Source organism: Aspergillus puulaauensis, chromosome 8 (genome assembly GCF_016861865.1).
Source record: "Aspergillus puulaauensis MK2 DNA, chromosome 8, nearly complete sequence".
NCBI classification, from domain to species: Eukaryota; Fungi; Ascomycota; class Eurotiomycetes; order Eurotiales; family Aspergillaceae; genus Aspergillus; species Aspergillus puulaauensis.
The window spans coordinates 467,804-485,264 of record NC_054864.1 but is presented as its reverse complement, the minus strand read 5'-3'; the positions used below and the strand labels follow the sequence as shown (position 1 = coordinate 485,264).

Sequence of the window (17,461 nt, the reverse complement as noted above, 5' to 3'; positions counted from 1 at the left end):
CACGATGCAGATAGACAGTTCCTAGTAATTGGATGGGACTTGGAAGAATATGCCGATGGGGATATCGGAAACTGGAAGTTGGATACGGAGAAATGCAGGAAAAGACACGGAGGGGCGGCAGGCATTGCCTCATATAACTGTCCCGCCAGCCGCAGCCAACTTGCTGGTACGTAGCTGCATCGGCACAGACAGAGCACAGGAGCACAGGAGCACAGGAGCATGGGGTGAATTTGTCTAAATGCCGTTTAAAAAATTTTGAGTGCTATAATTATAGATTTAAACGTAGATTTATACATATTGAACCCATGGACTGACAATTTTTGACATTTAGCCCACAATGGCCCCTCATTCCATATCGGTATCTAAAAAATATAGGAGTATCAACATCAGCAATCCTCACCTAGTAAACTTTTCGCAAATAACGATATATATGAATTAATTGGGCTCTTGGATATCTTCAGAGTAGATACTCCTGCGGGCTGTCTTGTAGAGGGGCTGGCTTGGCGTCATGTGGTGGGGAGCTCAATGCGCAGTTGTTCTCCGCTAATCCCGCTCCAAAGCTCCAGCTTCACTTCCAGGGCAGCTTGGCTTCTTACTTCCTCCTTTTTTTCAACCTCATTTAGACTTTTTTGAGAAATCTTGTTGAACGTGCTCTCGCCGTACACCTGCCGTGCTCGTTGGCAAGGAAGAGTGCCCGAAATGACGTCGGATCCATCAGAGGAAGCTATCATCAACTTCACCAGCTTCACAAACACATCTAGAGAGCAGGCTATTAGCTTTTTAAAGGTATTTTCCCCATGTAGCTACTGATGCGCCCGACTGACATTAAGCTTTTCTGCAGGCGAACGACCTCGACTCTAATAAAGCCATCAACGCCTACTTCGAAGACCCCACGGGCCCCCATACACAGGTACCTCCGAGCTCTATTCCCATTTAAGCCAAGGCTTACAAAAAAATGCGCGCAAGGTTTCAGGATATCCCAATGAAACCGGTTCGTCGGGTGCGTGTTCTTTTGTCTAAGGAATTCAGAAAACTTACTGTTGCTAATACGCAACCTCGTAGCAGCATACCAAATCGAACACTCCGATGCCGTACCGGCCTCGCCTAACCTTGTCCCTCCCTCGCGGCCCCCGTCAACAACCAATTTAAGAGATGCAACACTGCCGCTTCCGCCGCCACCGTCGCAGTCACAAGATACGAAACGTAGGATAATCCTAGAAGAGTTGGTCAACATGCGCTGACCTCAGCACAGCAGCCCCGGGCAACAATGGCTTGTCTTTGGCAGAACAGGAGGAGCATCAGCTCCAGCAGGCGGTAGCAATGTCCCTGAACCAGAACCTTGGGCAGCAGGAGACTGGCGTCACGAACACAGCCCAGAAATTCGGTCGTGCGACGCGAGACAACTACGACGAGGGCGACTGGGCGATGACCCTCTTCAACTCCAGCGCGCGCGAGCTTATCATCAGCCCGGATCCAGTGGACCGCAAGAAACAGCCAGCCGAGCCCCCATTCATTCGACCGACACAAGACAGTCTACATCTGAGCGGACTTCTAACAATCCTTCACTCGATACCACTAGCCCGCGAGGCTCTCCTGCTACGGAACAAGGCCCTTTCGAATTATGGACAAGATGCGCAGTGGTGGAATGGACAGCCGATCAACCTCCCGAAGGTAGTAACCATCCACGAAGCACAAGGCGGCGATACTGAGTGGGATGATATTCTACATGAGAGCCAGAGGCTCGTCGCCTTTTTAGATTCTACGACCCGGGCTTTTGGAAGTGCCGATGCACTAGCTGGCCTGAAAGCCATGGCAACCTACGATTCAGAAAGCGGCGTCAGCAAATTTTTGGAGTCGTGGCAGGAATCAGCAGTCCGCGCGGACAAGGGCAACCCATTGACGACAATTTTCTCATCGACGGCATATAAACGGCCGCCGAAAGAGCTTGACTCACCGACTGCAGGGGACGACGAGCCGATTGACGAGTTTGACACGCCGATTGATAAGGAATTCTTCACCTTGGAGCCATACATAGAGCCTGTCCATGGCCAGACACTGTATGATGTCCTGGATGCTACTATGTGGTCCGACAGCCCGGGGGAAAGTCTCGACGATGTGTGGCTGGAGCATGTGGCGGATGTCTTGACTATCCGATTAGACAGCGTTGATTCGACAGCAAGAGCGGTAGATGTGAAGGTTCCCGCCGTATTCTATCCGGACCGATACCTTGCTAGTTGCAGGGATATTGCGCGTGAACAACGTTGCCAAAGACTTCAGGTCCGCGAGGAGGTTTACAAATTGCGAACGCTCATGGATCGTATTTCCACACCGCAAGGTTCAAACAGGGGGATAACTTCACGGGATATTCTAGAGAAAGCGGCTGATGCTGCTGCTGTCCTCTCTTCGCAATCCTCAACGGAACCCGAGTCAACAACCAAAGAACCAGCTGCTAGCGTTGAACAGATAGCTCGAGAGTTAAAGGTGATCTCGCAAAAGATAGAAGATAAGCTAAAGGGTACGTTGCATTTCTTTGCCCATTAACTGCCGCTAACATCCTGCCAGACCTGGAGAGCCGACAACAACAAGCCATGGAAAGTCTCAGAAGTACATCAAAATACCTAACGGAGCCGCCAACCACGCCAGGCGAGCCTCCAGTCCACAAGTACACACTAAGAGGTGTCTGCACCGAGCCACATGTGACTTATGTTTTACGACGGAACCCCTCATCCCCCGAAGACAACACCGAGTCCGAGCAACCCGACGAATACCAATGGTGGCGGCTCAGCTTTTCCGTCGATGACGGCAAGTCTCGACAAGCACAAGCCGGTCACACCTCAGCTCCAAAGGACGCAGATGTCATCGGGTACACGGCGCGCAAAGTCCGAGAGGTCGAAGTCCTCCGGGCCGCGCGCGAAGAGTCCAGAGGCGTTCTACTCGTCTACGCGAACAGCAATGCAATGAACTTCAAGGAAGAGCCAGCTCCCACTACGCTTCAAGTACGGCCCCATAAGCCCCTTACATAATAGTGTATTCTCTAAGCTAACAAATGCATCAGAACTTCGTAAACGCGGACAATGCAGCCTTTGCTAAAGAACTCCAAGAGTGGGAGAACAGCACAGCCACGAGGCAGCAAAACCAAACCACTGCCGGTGATGAATGGGACCACGCCACTGACTCTCGCCCGCCTTATCCTTCACCATCGACCCAACAGGTACCCACGGAAGGCATACCCGCCAGCAAGGTCAATGTCTTCGACTACCAAGTCGCTTCGTTTGATGATGACTCGGCGGCAGAGAGACAAGGACAGGGTCAGGGCCAGGAAATGCAGGAGAGAGGTGGGAAACCTCTACTCGGTCAAGCTCAAGCTCAAGCCCAAGCTCAATCTCAATCTCAATCTCAGAGTGTTCCGTCGGGAGGGAAATCGGACCATGCAGAATGGTCTTAGCTGGGATCACTCTGGGATATGCACATTTGTACATAAAATCTAGAAACGAAGTTACGCCATTTCAATGAGCAGGTCTTACCACAAAAGTCCGCTTCTCTGGTTTACATCTGGTACCAAGAGTTGATTCTCCTTCGTTTATAAATGGTTCTCGTGTCTCCAACACGGTGGGCTCATAAGACCCGACACATATCATAAACTGGCAGGTCTCGACGATAGGAATCATTGGTCTTTGAATTATCCCGCGAGTATTCCCGCCAGGCCAGGACATACACAGGCATACGCTGCGATAGAACAACCGACGAGGGTCCATGAGGAGAAGGCATTGACAGCGATGAAATTGTGTAAACTTCAGGCACCAGAGGTACGTAAGAGAGGGTTAACCGCAGCGTGATGAGTCGACTCGTCCAGATGGGCCCATACCATACGGATACTGGATTTCCGAGGGAACAACCCTGGTCAGTGTCTTCTCCGGCTGTACTTCGGTTGACTGCAGATGCTGGTTGTTTCTTGAGTGGCAGGGATATACTCTGTCCAGGACAGCTGCAGTTTCGCCCCCAACAGCGTGGATCTCGCCTCCTGTCAGAACTGGTGGAGCGAATCATCAATCTCGATCTGGTCTGTCGATGAGTTGACTATTCTCCGCTTTTTCAGTCCAGGAGGGAAAGCTTCATAGTGGGAGGCCTGAACTCGATGAAGATCGCCGGGCTGAATATGAAAGGCCCACTGAATCTCGCGGTCACCCATCCTGTCTTTGTAGTGTGTATTCATTGAAAGAGATTGAAATGAAGCAGCAGAATATAGTTGGGAGGATGATTGGGTCATACCAAACAAAGACTGCGCCATCATTCAGCGCCCGTGAAGAAAGAAGCAGTAAGCACTAGGCAAGGTGCATCCAGGATTCTTGATGGAGACAAGATCGCTGCCCAGCCCCGCTGTCTGTCTGCTGTCAGTCTGACTCTGCTGTCTGATTGTTTCGGACAATCTGCCAATTGCTGGTCGAGATCGGCTCGTGGTCTACTCAGTCGAGTAATCGAGATGCTGGGCTCTCAGCCTCCCCCAGCAAGACCATATTGAGCAATCAAGTTCCCCATAGCTTCAAAAGCCATCGATGATCCCTCGGTCGGATCTCCCCTCCAATCTCGTGTCACAGTCCAGCCCCAGAACCAGAATCCAACAAACCTCCCTGTTGAGAGTCGAGAGTCGAGACTCAGGGTGAGCTTTCTCTTATCCCTGCACGAACTAGCGCTCATACTGCGCAGATCTTCACAAAAGAACGCAAATGGCTTCAGCACAGCCGGGGGAGCCCTCCAGACCGGAAACTGACTACGAACGATGGCTGCGCGGACAGGACGAGAAATACAGGCCCGGTGCTGAGCCGGTATACGGACCAGGTGATTCCGTTGGGGACAGCGGATCCTCCATGCACTACTCGAAGATATTCAGCATAATTCTGGCGGTGCTGCTTATTACCCTGGCCGTCAAAGCGTTCCGAAAACGCCGCAACCGAGGTGTCTGACTGTTGACTTGACTGTTTGATCCTTTCTGGGGAACTGGGAGATTAGGGCTTGGGCTATGCAGCCTCTTTGCGTCGTCACAATCCAGACCCATGCTAGCATCCACAGTCCTTCGAACCAGTCAGGCGGCTCAAATAATGTTCTACACGGCGTACTTTATCCGAACATAGCCCGCAGTTGAGATACGTCCTCTACAATGCAATATGCTGTTTGTGCCTAATGTCATCATACCGAAGCAAGCAAAACGCAGCGACCACTATACTCCTGTCCGATAAAGCAAATATGTCATTGCCAGCTCCCCAACTGCCAAAGCGAATTGGACCCGTTGTTAAGCGACCTGGAGTGGACCCCTCCCTGGGACCAGAGTACAAAAAGTAGGGCGACGATCCCACTCCCGTACAGCCTCACCCGCCAGTAGTACGTACCTTGCAAGTCAGACTCCGTACCTGACTGCCTGACTGGCCTTCTTCAACATGAGAAGAAACGATTTACTAGCCGTATTTGTCCTCCTCCACTATCCTGCAGGAATGCCGAGAAATCCCGCATGTTTAAACTTTGAGGCCTGTCGTGGCACTATCTATATCCGGTTACTCTGAGCGCCAACATTCATATTCATGAATATCCATAGAAGGATTATTCCAGACTCGGGATTATCAGGGGCACGGGCGAGGATTTGAGAAGCCCGTCTCAGCTCAGGCTCAGAATATCTCTCATTCTCGGTAGGAAGCGGCTATTGGGCTGTCCAATAATCCTGCAGAAACCGGGTGAGATAGGTATTCGAGGTTCTTTTGGCCCCTTTCTCTCTTGTTTTGTCTTATTGTTTCCTGTTTGCCTTTATTTGCTTTTTGAGGGGTGGTGGTTTGTCTTGTTCTCACTATTCGACTAGTATACACGGGAGAAGACTGAATAGCCCTAACTAGAGATCGATATCCAACGAACTCCTCGCCACTCCTAGCTCATTCTTATTAGCACCAATTCAGGAATCAAAGCACGCGCCTACTCACTCACCCACCCAAGCATCAGCTCCTAGACTAGATAGATAGATACGTTCTCATGCTTATGTCAGAACAACGCCCTCGTCCTCGCCCCACGCAAACAGCTGATGCCGATCAATGTACAATTAGGCGTTAGGCGATAAGAATCAGAAGCTCCATCTTCCTCCACCCCGTACTCTGTCCAAGTCCAGCGCCTATCTGTATTGGCCGGGGTCGATCACCGGTCGGGCTTGGTGCAATGCCGCCGTGGCCGTGAGTGGGACACAGCTATGCATGTCAGCACTAGGCCTGTATGGAGTATGGAGTATGGAGTAACTATGAAGTAACAAGTAGCCTAGTAGTATACGTTGGTACGAGAGTAAAAGCGAAATTGGAATTGGAATTGGATGTCGGTTGGTTTGTAGCTATGGCTGTGGATATGCATGATATGGATGGCTTCGGATGGACTAGCTGCGCTGCGTAATGATGCGCCATGGACTGTACGCGAGATGGCCTGTCACTCTGCCTAGACTTCTCTTCCCGTTGAGGTTGTGTATTTCTGTAGCTACTATATCATGGCTATTGCTACAGCTGGATACCGGTGTTGTGTAATGTACATGTACTGCCGTAGATGAATCCTGCACGCAGCAAGGCACAGCAGGCTCGGACCGCTGGGCTGGAGTTGCAGCATGTTTTCTGCATATTTCCGGTCTAACCAGGCAACTCACATACCCGATGAAGTTAAGCTGGGTCAGATTAAGTCAATATCAAGGGGTATCCGCGGAGCCTGGACGCCTGAACAATGGAAGCAAGTAGACCACTAATTCAATTCGTGGGCCGTGACTTATGCTCCTATATACAGTACGTATCGAGATGCAGCTTCTCTGCCTCTTTGAGTATGGAGTTAGACGATACGAACCCCGGACCATGTTCCTATTCGCAGGGGCAAATGATCATCTTCACCCTGTGGGCTGTTCCCAGCTCAGCTCTGGGCTTCACCTTCCAATAATCGTTACCAGGGACGTATTGTCCCCCAAGGTGTCTGACCGCAGTAACATGCCTGCCTGTTGGGGCCATCCTTCGGGTTGTCATTGGTGTTGTAGGGCTTGGATGCGGATACTCTACGTCCAGTCGAGATCACGGCGTCAACGGACGAGACTCAACTCCGTGATGATCACATCGAGACGAGGAAGGCTGTGAAGCGCAAGGCAAGTCAAGGCAAGTCAAGACGACGAAAAGGGAGTCATGACACGCCGGCCCCCAAGTCGAAAAGGTATAAATACGTCCAACAATCCGCTTCAATTCTCAGTCTTCATTCTCATCAATCAATCCAATCTTCTCAAACAACAATCTACTTCACTCAACTCGAACTTCCCAGTTCCCAACAACATCTTTCAATCAAAATGAAGCTCTCCATCTTCTTCGCTACCCTCCTCGCCGCCGCCGTCTCGGCCGGCTCTGTCCTTGAGGCCCGCGACACCTGCGGTTCCGGATACGGCGGTGACCAGCGCCGCACCAACAGCGCTTGCGATGCTTCCAACGGCGACAGGCACTTCTGCGGCTGTGACCGCACTGGCGTTGTACGTTACCTTCTCCCACACCATTACTCTTGCTAATAGATTCTGCAGGTCGAGTGCCAGGGCGGCACATGGACCGAGATCTCGGACTGCGGCAGCGGCACCTGCCACGGCGGCAACGACGGCGGTGCCCAGTGCTAGATTCATTTCAACTTATGCAGTGCATAAGCTGAGCTGAGTGAGCTGAGCTGCTGATAACCCGGACGGGCTGGAATGGAGTGTTCGCCCGGGGGTTGGCGGTATACTTAGCGGCTGGGTTCCAGTGTATGTATGTATATACTACTGGTGTGTGGCAACTGGTTGGCGATGGTCTTGCAAGTCAGCGGGAGGAGTATTCAACATCATCAGCTGGCTGGCTGGTTGGATCTGAACCGGCGAGTTGCTATGCTGTGGTGTACTTTTGTCGCTCTTTCGTTAGTTAGTCGGTGATTGTTGCAAATGGAAAAGGGTTAGCTGGCTACTGTTGACTTTGATAAGCTTCCCTACGTAATGGAATTCGTAAACTTGTGATCTGTAAAAATAGCAATCGCAGTATCTTTCTGTATTGGTCAATAATATTAGCCCTATATAGAAAGTCGCCTGCCAAGAATGGGGCGCTGAGCACGCGCCAACAGACGGCGGATGCTTGTTTCAACCAGGCACTTGACCATCTCACTGGTAAATGGCTGAAGGAAGTCCACTCCCTGATTCCTTCATGGTTCTAGGCACATCTGTACAGACTACATACTGAGTACAGAGTCGACGGTTTGAGCTAAGCTCAGGCTCCAGCAAACTGTTGCTTTATCCTGGTCCGGGGGGGTTTCTGCAGAAACAGGCATTTGGCGCATGCACGTTAAATCAATTAATAATAATCTGTTTAAATACCCGTTTATTTATTCTAATTCACGGAAAATACGTTAGTCGTGGCTTTGTTTTATATATAATGTGGTCGCACTTTGAACACTCTGCCTTAGAGCTCATGTAACAGAGTTTGCCTATTCCCACATTTATATGTATTTGCTTAAATTATAGCTACCTGTAAGCTGAAGATAAGATTAAATTCAAATTATACTCTGTAGCACTCCGCAACTCAAAGTCGCATGGCTGATACTGCACTCCTTATACTGCAGCAAACACAACAAACACACACCACTCCAACCCCAAACCACCAACCCAAACCAAACAACTACAACAACAACAACCCACCTCAGACGAAACCACACGATTAAATCTCCCAAAATGACCGCATCAACTCAATCGCAATCGCAATCGCAGTCGCCCTCCCAAATCGAACTAACCGCCGCCTCAACCCTGCACCTCCTGGAAGCCCGCCTCCACCGCCTCACATACCTGCTCACCGGCGACACAGCATGGACAGGCACGCCCATGCCCCCGGCAAAACCAGCCTCGCATAATGAAACAGTCTCGAGAAAACTGCAGCATCTTGAGGGCGAGTTGGAAAACCTTAGTGGTCGTTCGGCGGCTGTGAGGGATGTTTTGGGGCTTTGTATGTTTCTTTCCTTTACTTCGCTTGACTTTTTAGCCAACCGGCAATGGCAATGAAAGGATGGGAATGAGAACTAACAATGAATGAATAAAAAAAAATAGACGACCGATTCCCAGACCTCTTCTCACCATCCTCATCAACACAACCTCCCTCAGACCCATTCGACACATCTTCCCTCCAAGACCCCGAATCGACATCAACTACATCCCCAGCAGCACCCGAAAGCCAAAACCAAAGCCAAAACCAACTCCCCGACCTCCCCCTCTCAACCCTCCAAAGCATAATCCTGTCCTACGCCTCCACAATCCCCGAAACTGCCTCGCGCCTGACGTCCCTAAACGACACGCCCGTTCCGGACCCTACGCTCTCCGCCGGCCTGGTCGAGCTGATGCCGCGCATGGAGAAACTCTCGGGGGTGCAGGACGGGCAGGCGCGCGAGATTGCGGAACTCAGGGTTAGGACGGCGAAGGTGTTGCAGAGGGTTTATGAGGTGGCTTTGCTTGGTGGGGGGGAGGTTTGGGGGGAGTGGGAGGGGAGGATTGAGAATGTGGAGAGGGGGGTTAGGAGGGGGGAGGTTGCGATTGGGAGGGAGGGTATTTAAAATATAAATTACAGATATGCTTCTTCCACTGTTTTTGCTGTTGGGGTTGGATTTTTATTATATATTTTATCTATCGCTTGTGATGCGGTGCGCTGCGATGCGATGTTCGATACCACTACGTTACTTTTTTCATTTAACTTACTTTACTTCCAACTTTGGACGTTTCCGCTGTTATATTTAGATTGTTATAGAGTCCTATATTTCCATTGACAACTCTCGTATACTGAGTTATTCAAGGAGCCGCGATAAAGTCCACTGCAGATACAAATGGCTATGCTTGCTGGGTATCTAACCGAGAAATGAACGAAACGAGACGAGACGACATGACAAGATACGCGCAAACCAAAATAACAAGAAGAGGGAGAAAGAAAATATGTTCCGTGTAGCCGTCACCTACTAGGTAGGTACTGGCAAGTCTAGATATTCCCCTCATGCAACGGACTCGGCCCGTCGACAAGCATACTGCCCGGCGAGTCCGATCCATCCCCGCTATCAGGCGAATCCTCGGCGAGGCCGCCGCGCTTCAGATGGTGCGATCCCAATCTGACTTCTAATTTCTTCGTTGCTGGCGATGGAGACGCTGCGGACGCAGTCACGCCGTTTGAGTTCGATCCTGAACCTGAACCTGAACCTGAACCGGAGCCGGATGCTGCGTTGGACGAGTCGGACTGGTTGTCCATAAAGCCGCGCCATTTGCGCCAGCCTTCGAAGTCGATCAGGGCTTGCATGCAGCCCCATTCGGTCACTTTTTGTTCCAGCCATTCGAAGCGGACGGGCTGGTTTAGTCAGTTTCTGGTAACTATGGTTATGTTGAAGGTGAAGTAGAAATACCTTGGTCAAAAAGTCATTACAGCCAGCGGCCAGTGCCTCGTGACGGTCGCTTTGTAAACTGCTAGCCGTCAAGGCGACTATAATTACGGGACTCTTGAAGAGAGATAAATCATGTAATTTGTCCTCCTCCGTTACAGGAGTTGGCGAGTTTGCCATCGCATGGGCCGCAATCGTAGAACCGGATGACTTCTTCGGGAAGACTCCAATCCCGTTCAGTCGCTCGAGTCGGCGAATCTCCTTTGTGGCGTCGAGCCCGTTCATCACGGGCAGCTGGATGTCCATCAGGACAAGATGGAACCCGCCTTCGCGCCACTTGCTAACGGCCTCGGCACCGTTGGCAGCGCACTTCCATCGCACGCTGAGGCGCTTCATAAAGGCCTCAAGGAGCTTTTGGTTAATAACATTGTCCTCGACGATAAGAACGTTGATCGGCGGTACTGTGCCCTCGATAAGACCGCCGAATGCTCCGTTTAATAACGACGCCCGGCTGGGCTTTTTCGTCTTCCCGGGGCCTGGACGCGGGGATGTAACCCGCGCCGGGGGAGTATGCGCTTGGGCCTGCGGTGACTCCGGAGGCGGTACAGGAGGAGTCGGCGCAGGCGGCGTGGCAGCTGGCGCTGCACTTGGTACACTTGCGCCATCTATAAAGTTAGTATGTCAAAAATTAACCAAGATAGAATGTCACACCTTTTGGAGTTACAGTCCCAGGTAATGTCGGTGAATGTGTGGTTTGTCGGGCAAGAGGAGGTCGGCGGGCACGAGGGCGTCCGCTTGGAGACGGTAAGGGAGGAGCATGGCCAGTCGTAAGGATAGAGATCGACGGAGCCGCGTGGGCGCTACTCGAATTCGCCGATGTTGACTGATGTGTTGGAGGTGTGGGCACGTTTACATTGGTCGGCATAAGCGGGAAATAGTCGCCATGCTCACCCGGTTCAGAGTGTGTGAAGTATACATTATGGCGAGGCGAGGGCTTGGGGGTCCGACGCTGCGGAATCTCAATGACAAGCGCTTCCGCCACTGTTTGACCACCCGGGTAGAATGAATCAACCACCGACCAGAGCGGTTCCTCGGGGCTGAGGATGCGGTCGGGGGTCGGTAGTCTGGTCGACCCTTCACGGGTGGCGATACGAATGACAATGTCGGGTGCATCAAATGTCTTCCCCAGCGAGTTGGCATATTTCAGGACCACTTGATCTCTCAGCTCATCGACCAGTGCATCCTCCGACGTGGGAAGTAGCGTGGCCGAGCCACCCGGTCGCCTAACCCAGATCTTTCGCAATCCCATCCCAGAGCCCGTAGGAGGGATGTGTCTGTTTCCAAATCCGTCGGGCTCTGAAAACGAGCCGGTGTTCAGCAACGAGCTCACCAGGTGCTGGTGAGACGCAGGCAGCAGCGACTGGCGGCGGCTGATTAAGCTCGGGCGTGTAGAGAGAGCCGAAGGGGGGATGGGGAAGGATTGATAGGTATTTATAGCAGACTTCTCGGCGACAGCATGTAGCGGCGCAGTCGATGGTGACTCCGCGGGGGCAGACGCGTGACGCTCTCGCGGGGCAAAATTAACCGGCACGCTCGCACGGTCGGCTTTTGTTGTAGGAGACGGCGAGTTTACGGATGAGAGATCAGTGTCCCTTCGTAATGGCGGAATAGGAAAATTGAGCAGTTCGGCCGGGAAACTTTTACGGCTGGTCCCGGATCGGGCACGCTCGCGGTCGTGGGCTGGCTCGAATCGCCGCCGGGCGGGTATAAGCTGATTCTGCTCGGTCAGTTGTGGCAGTAGTCCCTTTTTTATCGTCTTGGTAGGGCTCACGCTCTGGGTGACAGATTGCTCGTCGGGTCGCTGGGCAGACGAGCGAGACGTGGGTCGGTGGTACTCAGGGACGAAGAAGTATTGGCCGCCTGGGGAGCCGGCAGCACTGGCGAGCTCGTCCGGGGTATACTGGGACTCGGTGAAGGAGGAGATGGACGGGCGACTGGCGGAGGAGAGAGGCGGAGGGGGGTGGGAGGAAGGAGGGAGGTCGTTGGAGGGTGTGGAGAGAAGCGGCGTGGTGGTTTGGTTGGTACAGGCAAGGTTTGGATCGGCCGGCAGCTCCTCCGCCGCCTCGTTCACTCTCCCGGGGCCGACTCGCTGGACGGGGTGTGGATAAGGCTGGGGATGGAAGTCGGGCGTGGAAGCAGAAGTGCTGGCCGTGGTGGAGGTGGTTACGATGTTCTTCTTGCTTGACGTCGACGATCGCCGCAGCAGCTTCGCTTTCAATCTGGTGGACCATCGACGCTCCGACATGTTGACGTTCAGCTAAGTATAAAAGAAACAAAAGAAACACGAAAGAGACAGCGCTCAACAGAGGGAAATGCAGCAGCAAAAATAAAATAAAAATCGGCCATCACGTCCTTCAAGACGCAGATGGAATCCACAAGACGCGGTCACCGGTCATGCTGGCAGCGCAGCGCGGTTAATGCAGCTGGAGGGAGCGAGACTGAGAGGGAGCGAGAAGCGAGCATGCTGGAGAGCAAGAGAAAAGAAAACAATACGGATAAATCAGAAGAGGGGGACTAAACAAGCTAGACGGTTTAATTGCAGTGCTCCAGCTGTCAGCCCCGTTGATTTTCTCTGTCAAGATGGAAATAGAAATGGAGCTGAGACCACTGAGACCATCCGCCAGCTCACACTCTGCATACCGTGCATTCTTTGGCCTTAGTGCTATCACTTAACTGGTTTTTACTGCTTTGCTGCCACAATATCACTCTTATTCTCATCAAGTTTCAGCCGCCCGGCCTCGGTTCCCTCCTTTCCTGAGCCATCCCGCGATCTCTTCTGGCCCGTGATTTTGGCTAGTTGCTGCAAGTAATTTCCCTCCAGACAGCCGGCGCGGGAGGACTGCCGATGATTATACACAATAACCCAGACACAATATAGGGCCCTAAACAAAGTGTATACCGCTTTACAGTAGTATCCCCACTCAGAATATATATACGATGCTTCCCCTGTTCTGACTGCGCACTGGGCATTGAGTTCGAGGCACAGACTGGGACCGTGCTTTTTCCTACAGAGTGCTAGGTCTAGAGTCTAGAAGCCTTGGCCCGGCCGTTCAGGAGGTGCGAAGAATGAACGTCGTCTAATTCAATCTCATAAGTTTCAATAAACAAAGAGGAAATAAATCATCCTATAAGACCTGGGTGCGATAGTCATTCATCATCCACCTTGAAATGTCCAACAGGCTAGGTATGGGAAGAAATAATGAAAAAGTAAAAATAAAACCATGTCCAAAAACGTCACCCAAAATCTCAAAAAAAAAAAAAAAAATAATATAAAAAAGAACCCAAGACCATCAAGACGTAACATGACTTTGCAATCCGAACTCGCGCCGAGTGATACAATTCGAAGGGTATCAAAGACATTTTCTCGCCAACCAGCGAGGACCCATGACAGAATAAACCAAACCAGAAAAGACAAGGAAACAAGAAGGAAACGGGTTTGCCCCAACGATCATAGCAAAATCAGATAGTTGGATGGAGCAATACCCGTATCCCCGTTGGCTTTCCTGGCCTGCCACCATCGGCCGCTGACATCTGACACCTCCAACTCCTCGCCCTTGTCGAAGCCAATCTCGTTGGCGTCTTCTGGGTTGGCATCGTACTTGTAGATGGCCTTGGCCTTGTATGGGTATTCCGTTGGTGCAGGAACCTCTCCAACGGTGTCAGGATTGCTGGCGGTAGGCGGCGCCAGATTGGTGAATCGGGCCTGCGAGGGGCTGCGCGTCTCGCCAGGGGCCCCGCCGTGGTATCCTGAAACAGGTGACGAGGTCTCGAAGCCGTTGAGCTGTGCGGATGTGTACATCTGAGGAGTCGGCCGGCTCGCAGTAGTCTCGGGCCGAGCACCAAAGGCGGACGACATTGGTCGATTGGCTCCATATGAGCCGTGGTGCTCCTTGTTAAGCGCAAATGAGTCGATAAATCCGCGGTGCTTCGCCTGGGGGGTCGCTCCGAAGTAGAAAATCCACACAATCTATCAAAGTTAGAACATATCCAGGTCAGAAAGCGTAGTAGGTGTCTCACGTTAACCATGCACAGAAGGATGAAACCAGCACCTGCGGCTTGGAACGCGGGGATATTCTTAGTTTGACTTGTTGCACCAGTAGAGCTGGTTTGTGTGCTTCCATTGAACATCGAGTTTGCGGAGATCGAATTCATAACAAGATCGGCAGCAAGGTACCCCACGACCTGGACTTGGTTAGCACTGATTAAAAAAGGACATGGAAATGGTAAACATACTGCTACTCCATACGTGAGGCCGGTGTCGGTGACAAACACCACGATCACACCGACATTGCAGCAAAACGTGTAGGCAACGGCCCACCACTGAAAGCTGGGGTAGTTTGCCTGTACAGCAGCGGCGATAGACGCAACAAAAGCAATCACCCATCCGAGCTAGCACCATAATTAGCTGCAAATCGACAGATATCCACCGACAAGACATACCGCTGCAATAGAGCTGGTCGCAAGAGCGAACGGGTCGCCCAGCAAGTTGCTCATCCGTACCCCTGGCATTTTTGTATCGTTCCGTATGCAGATATCGATATGTGGGCGACGAAAAATCGAATGTATATGGTGGCGTAAATTTTAAGCTGACGCTATCAGGTATATATAAGCCGGTTGATGTCAGACTCGGTGCGCGTAATCACTATGGGTCCGTTTGTTGGCTGATTTTAAAAGATGTCGCAATTGGATGTTACGAGGACGTTCGGTGCCCGATGAGTTTCTTCCAAGCTGCTTCGTTTTCCTGAATCGAGTATGATGAGCGCGATAGGATGACGAGTCGAGTGACTATGACCATGGATTAGTTGGACCGAGCAATCGCATTCAGTAAACAATACGTTGCGAGTGTTGGATAATTAGGACGAAAACGGCGACAAAAGAGCGACCACCGGAAAACCAGCCGAGGCCACCAAACAATAGATGACGTGAATTTTAAAACAAAAGGCGATTGATTAATTACCATACCTTAAATGGCAGTGCGGAAGGCAGATGCTTTTTGATAGTCGAGGGGGTTTAAGACGATAAAGATGACGGGTGTCGATGAAGAACCGCAAACAAGATAATAGTAAAAAGGCTGTTGATTTGAAACGCGGATCGACCTCGTTCGAGACAGATCGATCAGGTCAGACAAGAACGAGATCGTCAAGAGGCTGGAAGTCGTTTAGAGACTGTTTTACACCCCTTGCAGAGACAGGAGAACAAAGAAGAAAAGAGCAGCGCCAGGCCGGATAGATGACGACGGGTGAGACGTCGGGAAAGAAAGGAAGGAAGCGAAAGAGGCGAAAGAGAGGGGGATAACGAGCGAAGGTCGACGGAGCGATGGGAGCGAGTGAATGGGAAAGGAGAGAAGGAAGAATGAGGGACGGAAGACGGCGTCGAGACTAGACGAGGGTCGAAAAACAAAAGCGCGATAATTAATCCGCCGGGGGAAAAAGGAGAGACTTGGAGAGAGGAAGGATAGAAAGTCAAAGCAAGAACAGAAAGAATAAAAGAATAAGACCAGAAGCCAGAAGGAAAGCGTCAAGTGCAACTGCGTCTGCTAATTAGCAACAATAATGCTGTTTCATTTCATTTCCCATCCCACGGTCTGCTTGTTCGTGCCTGCGCTTGTTCCTGGGCTGTTCACCAGTTGGTCTGTTGGTTGGAGTGGGGCCGGTTGGCTCCTCCTAATCCTCTTAATTTGGGCCCTTTTCTTCTCCGCCCGCTTCTCTACACGCAATCTCTCGCTCTGCCCGGTCCAGGCCATCCACCCACCACGACTGGGGCTGACGTGTGGCTCAAACAATGAAGAAAAGAAGCAACGATCTCCTGGTCTGGCCATCGTCTGTCTCTTCAGCAGCCAAACCAAAGCCACTCAAACAATTCGGAGAAATTGATCACAAAAGTCGCTTCAAGCAATTTAACAGTATTGTCCTGCCAAGTCCAGTCCAGTCCAGCCCTGCAGTCCCGTTCCCGATTGCAGAACCCTCACGGCGCACCATTACGCGTTGATCATCCAGTCTCGCCCTCGGGCGTAACAATAACTGCTTACCCTTACTGTAAGGGCAAACCTGCAGCCAACCCAGCGCAGCCCAGGCCCGCACGCGAAATCCGACTCGGAACGAACCAGGGGGCAAAATTAAAACAAAGAACAGTGAACATCATCTGCGCTTCATGATACACTCGCCCCTGATTCCCAAACACAAAAGCCGGCGCTTAAGCGACTGAGTGGACACTTTTACACGATTTCTTCAATCCTCACCCAGCTAGCCTAACTGTCGAGTCATTACACTCGAACCACGTAGTTCGCCGGTGGGAACCTAGCGCCAAATACCGTCTATATTTGCTTCTTGAGTGTTTGAGTTTGATTGTTGTTCGCAGCGGCCATTGCGAACGAGTGCCAATCGTAGTCGTTAGTCGTCGCTATATTTAGCACCCAGCAAGATCTTCTTTCTAAACCTGTAGAGTATGTATCTTCAACGCCGGCAGGCGATCGTCTGCAAGGCCCGAGCAAGCCACTCGCGCTCGGGCTGCTGTGTTCGATCACCGTTGAAACGGCGGCCAACCGTTGATGTTAATATGATACCTCGTTCCTTGGTTCAAACTCCAAGGTAAGGCACGGCACGCACTTTAAGTCAAGGGTCCGCCGGTTTATGTCTCCTTGCATGGCTTCACGTGCCCTGCCGCAAGTATCCCGCCAACAATTCAACATGTAATCCAGGACTTTCTTTTCCCCCCATGTCATGGCATATATATCCAACAAAAGTACGAGATCCAAGGTTACTGGGGAGGTCTATTTCTGTACAAGTCAGAATCTACCATGGAGTCGGTGTGCATCTGCCCAACCCATTATTAAGCGCGCACATATCCTGCGTCCTGGTGTAGGTACGTACTTGGCACAACCTATCGTCTACTGCACGGGTGGGAATTTTATAATTCAGGAATGGATATACGGACGGAGATATGTACTGGTAAGTCCATGATGAGGCAAGAAGGTACGACCGACTTCTCAATGTCCAAA

General features: G+C 51.4%; 6 protein-coding genes across 6 annotated transcripts; 4 read left to right on the top strand and 2 right to left on the bottom strand.

The window, feature by feature from the left end:
• Positions 1-699: 699 nt before the first annotated feature.
• On the top strand, positions 700-3,445 carry APUU_80189A (uncharacterized protein; the record flags this gene model as incomplete). The annotated part of the gene is made up of 7 exons (XM_041696442.1): positions 700-786; positions 842-910; positions 967-1,000; positions 1,066-1,203; positions 1,253-2,515; positions 2,563-2,996; positions 3,056-3,445. The coding sequence occupies 7 exons, from the start codon at positions 700-702 to the stop codon at positions 3,443-3,445; spliced, it is 2,415 nt and encodes an 804-aa protein (XP_041562072.1).
• Positions 3,446-4,724: 1,279 nt separating this feature from the next.
• APUU_80188A (uncharacterized protein) lies at positions 4,725-4,961 on the top strand (the record flags this gene model as incomplete). The annotated part of the gene is made up of 1 exon (XM_041696441.1): positions 4,725-4,961. One exon carries the CDS (start codon positions 4,725-4,727, stop codon positions 4,959-4,961), a length of 237 nt encoding a protein of 78 aa, XP_041562071.1.
• Positions 4,962-7,336: 2,375 nt separating this feature from the next.
• APUU_80187A (DUF1962 domain-containing protein) lies at positions 7,337-7,651 on the top strand (the record flags this gene model as incomplete). The annotated part of the gene is made up of 2 exons (XM_041696440.1): positions 7,337-7,513; positions 7,562-7,651. The coding sequence occupies 2 exons, from the start codon at positions 7,337-7,339 to the stop codon at positions 7,649-7,651; spliced, it is 267 nt and encodes an 88-aa protein (XP_041562070.1).
• A 1,077-nt stretch (positions 7,652-8,728) lies between these two features.
• On the top strand, positions 8,729-9,597 carry APUU_80186A (putative nuclear distribution protein RO10; the record flags this gene model as incomplete). The annotated part of the gene is made up of 2 exons (XM_041696439.1): positions 8,729-8,996; positions 9,098-9,597. 2 exons carry the CDS (start codon positions 8,729-8,731, stop codon positions 9,595-9,597), a joined length of 768 nt encoding a protein of 255 aa, XP_041562069.1.
• A 416-nt stretch (positions 9,598-10,013) lies between these two features.
• On the bottom strand, positions 10,014-12,709 carry APUU_80185S (response regulator; the record flags this gene model as incomplete). Its single annotated transcript, XM_041696438.1, has 4 exons — positions 10,014-10,373; positions 10,429-11,069; positions 11,116-12,181; positions 12,236-12,709. 4 exons carry the CDS (start codon positions 12,707-12,709, stop codon positions 10,014-10,016), a joined length of 2,541 nt encoding a protein of 846 aa, XP_041562068.1.
• A 1,203-nt stretch (positions 12,710-13,912) lies between these two features.
• Positions 13,913-14,973, bottom strand: sho1 (osmosensor SHO1; the record flags this gene model as incomplete). Its single annotated transcript, XM_041696437.1, has 4 exons — positions 13,913-14,431; positions 14,482-14,646; positions 14,698-14,853; positions 14,905-14,973. The coding sequence occupies 4 exons, from the start codon at positions 14,971-14,973 to the stop codon at positions 13,913-13,915; spliced, it is 909 nt and encodes a 302-aa protein (XP_041562067.1).
• Between the last annotated feature and the right edge of the window lie 2,488 nt (positions 14,974-17,461).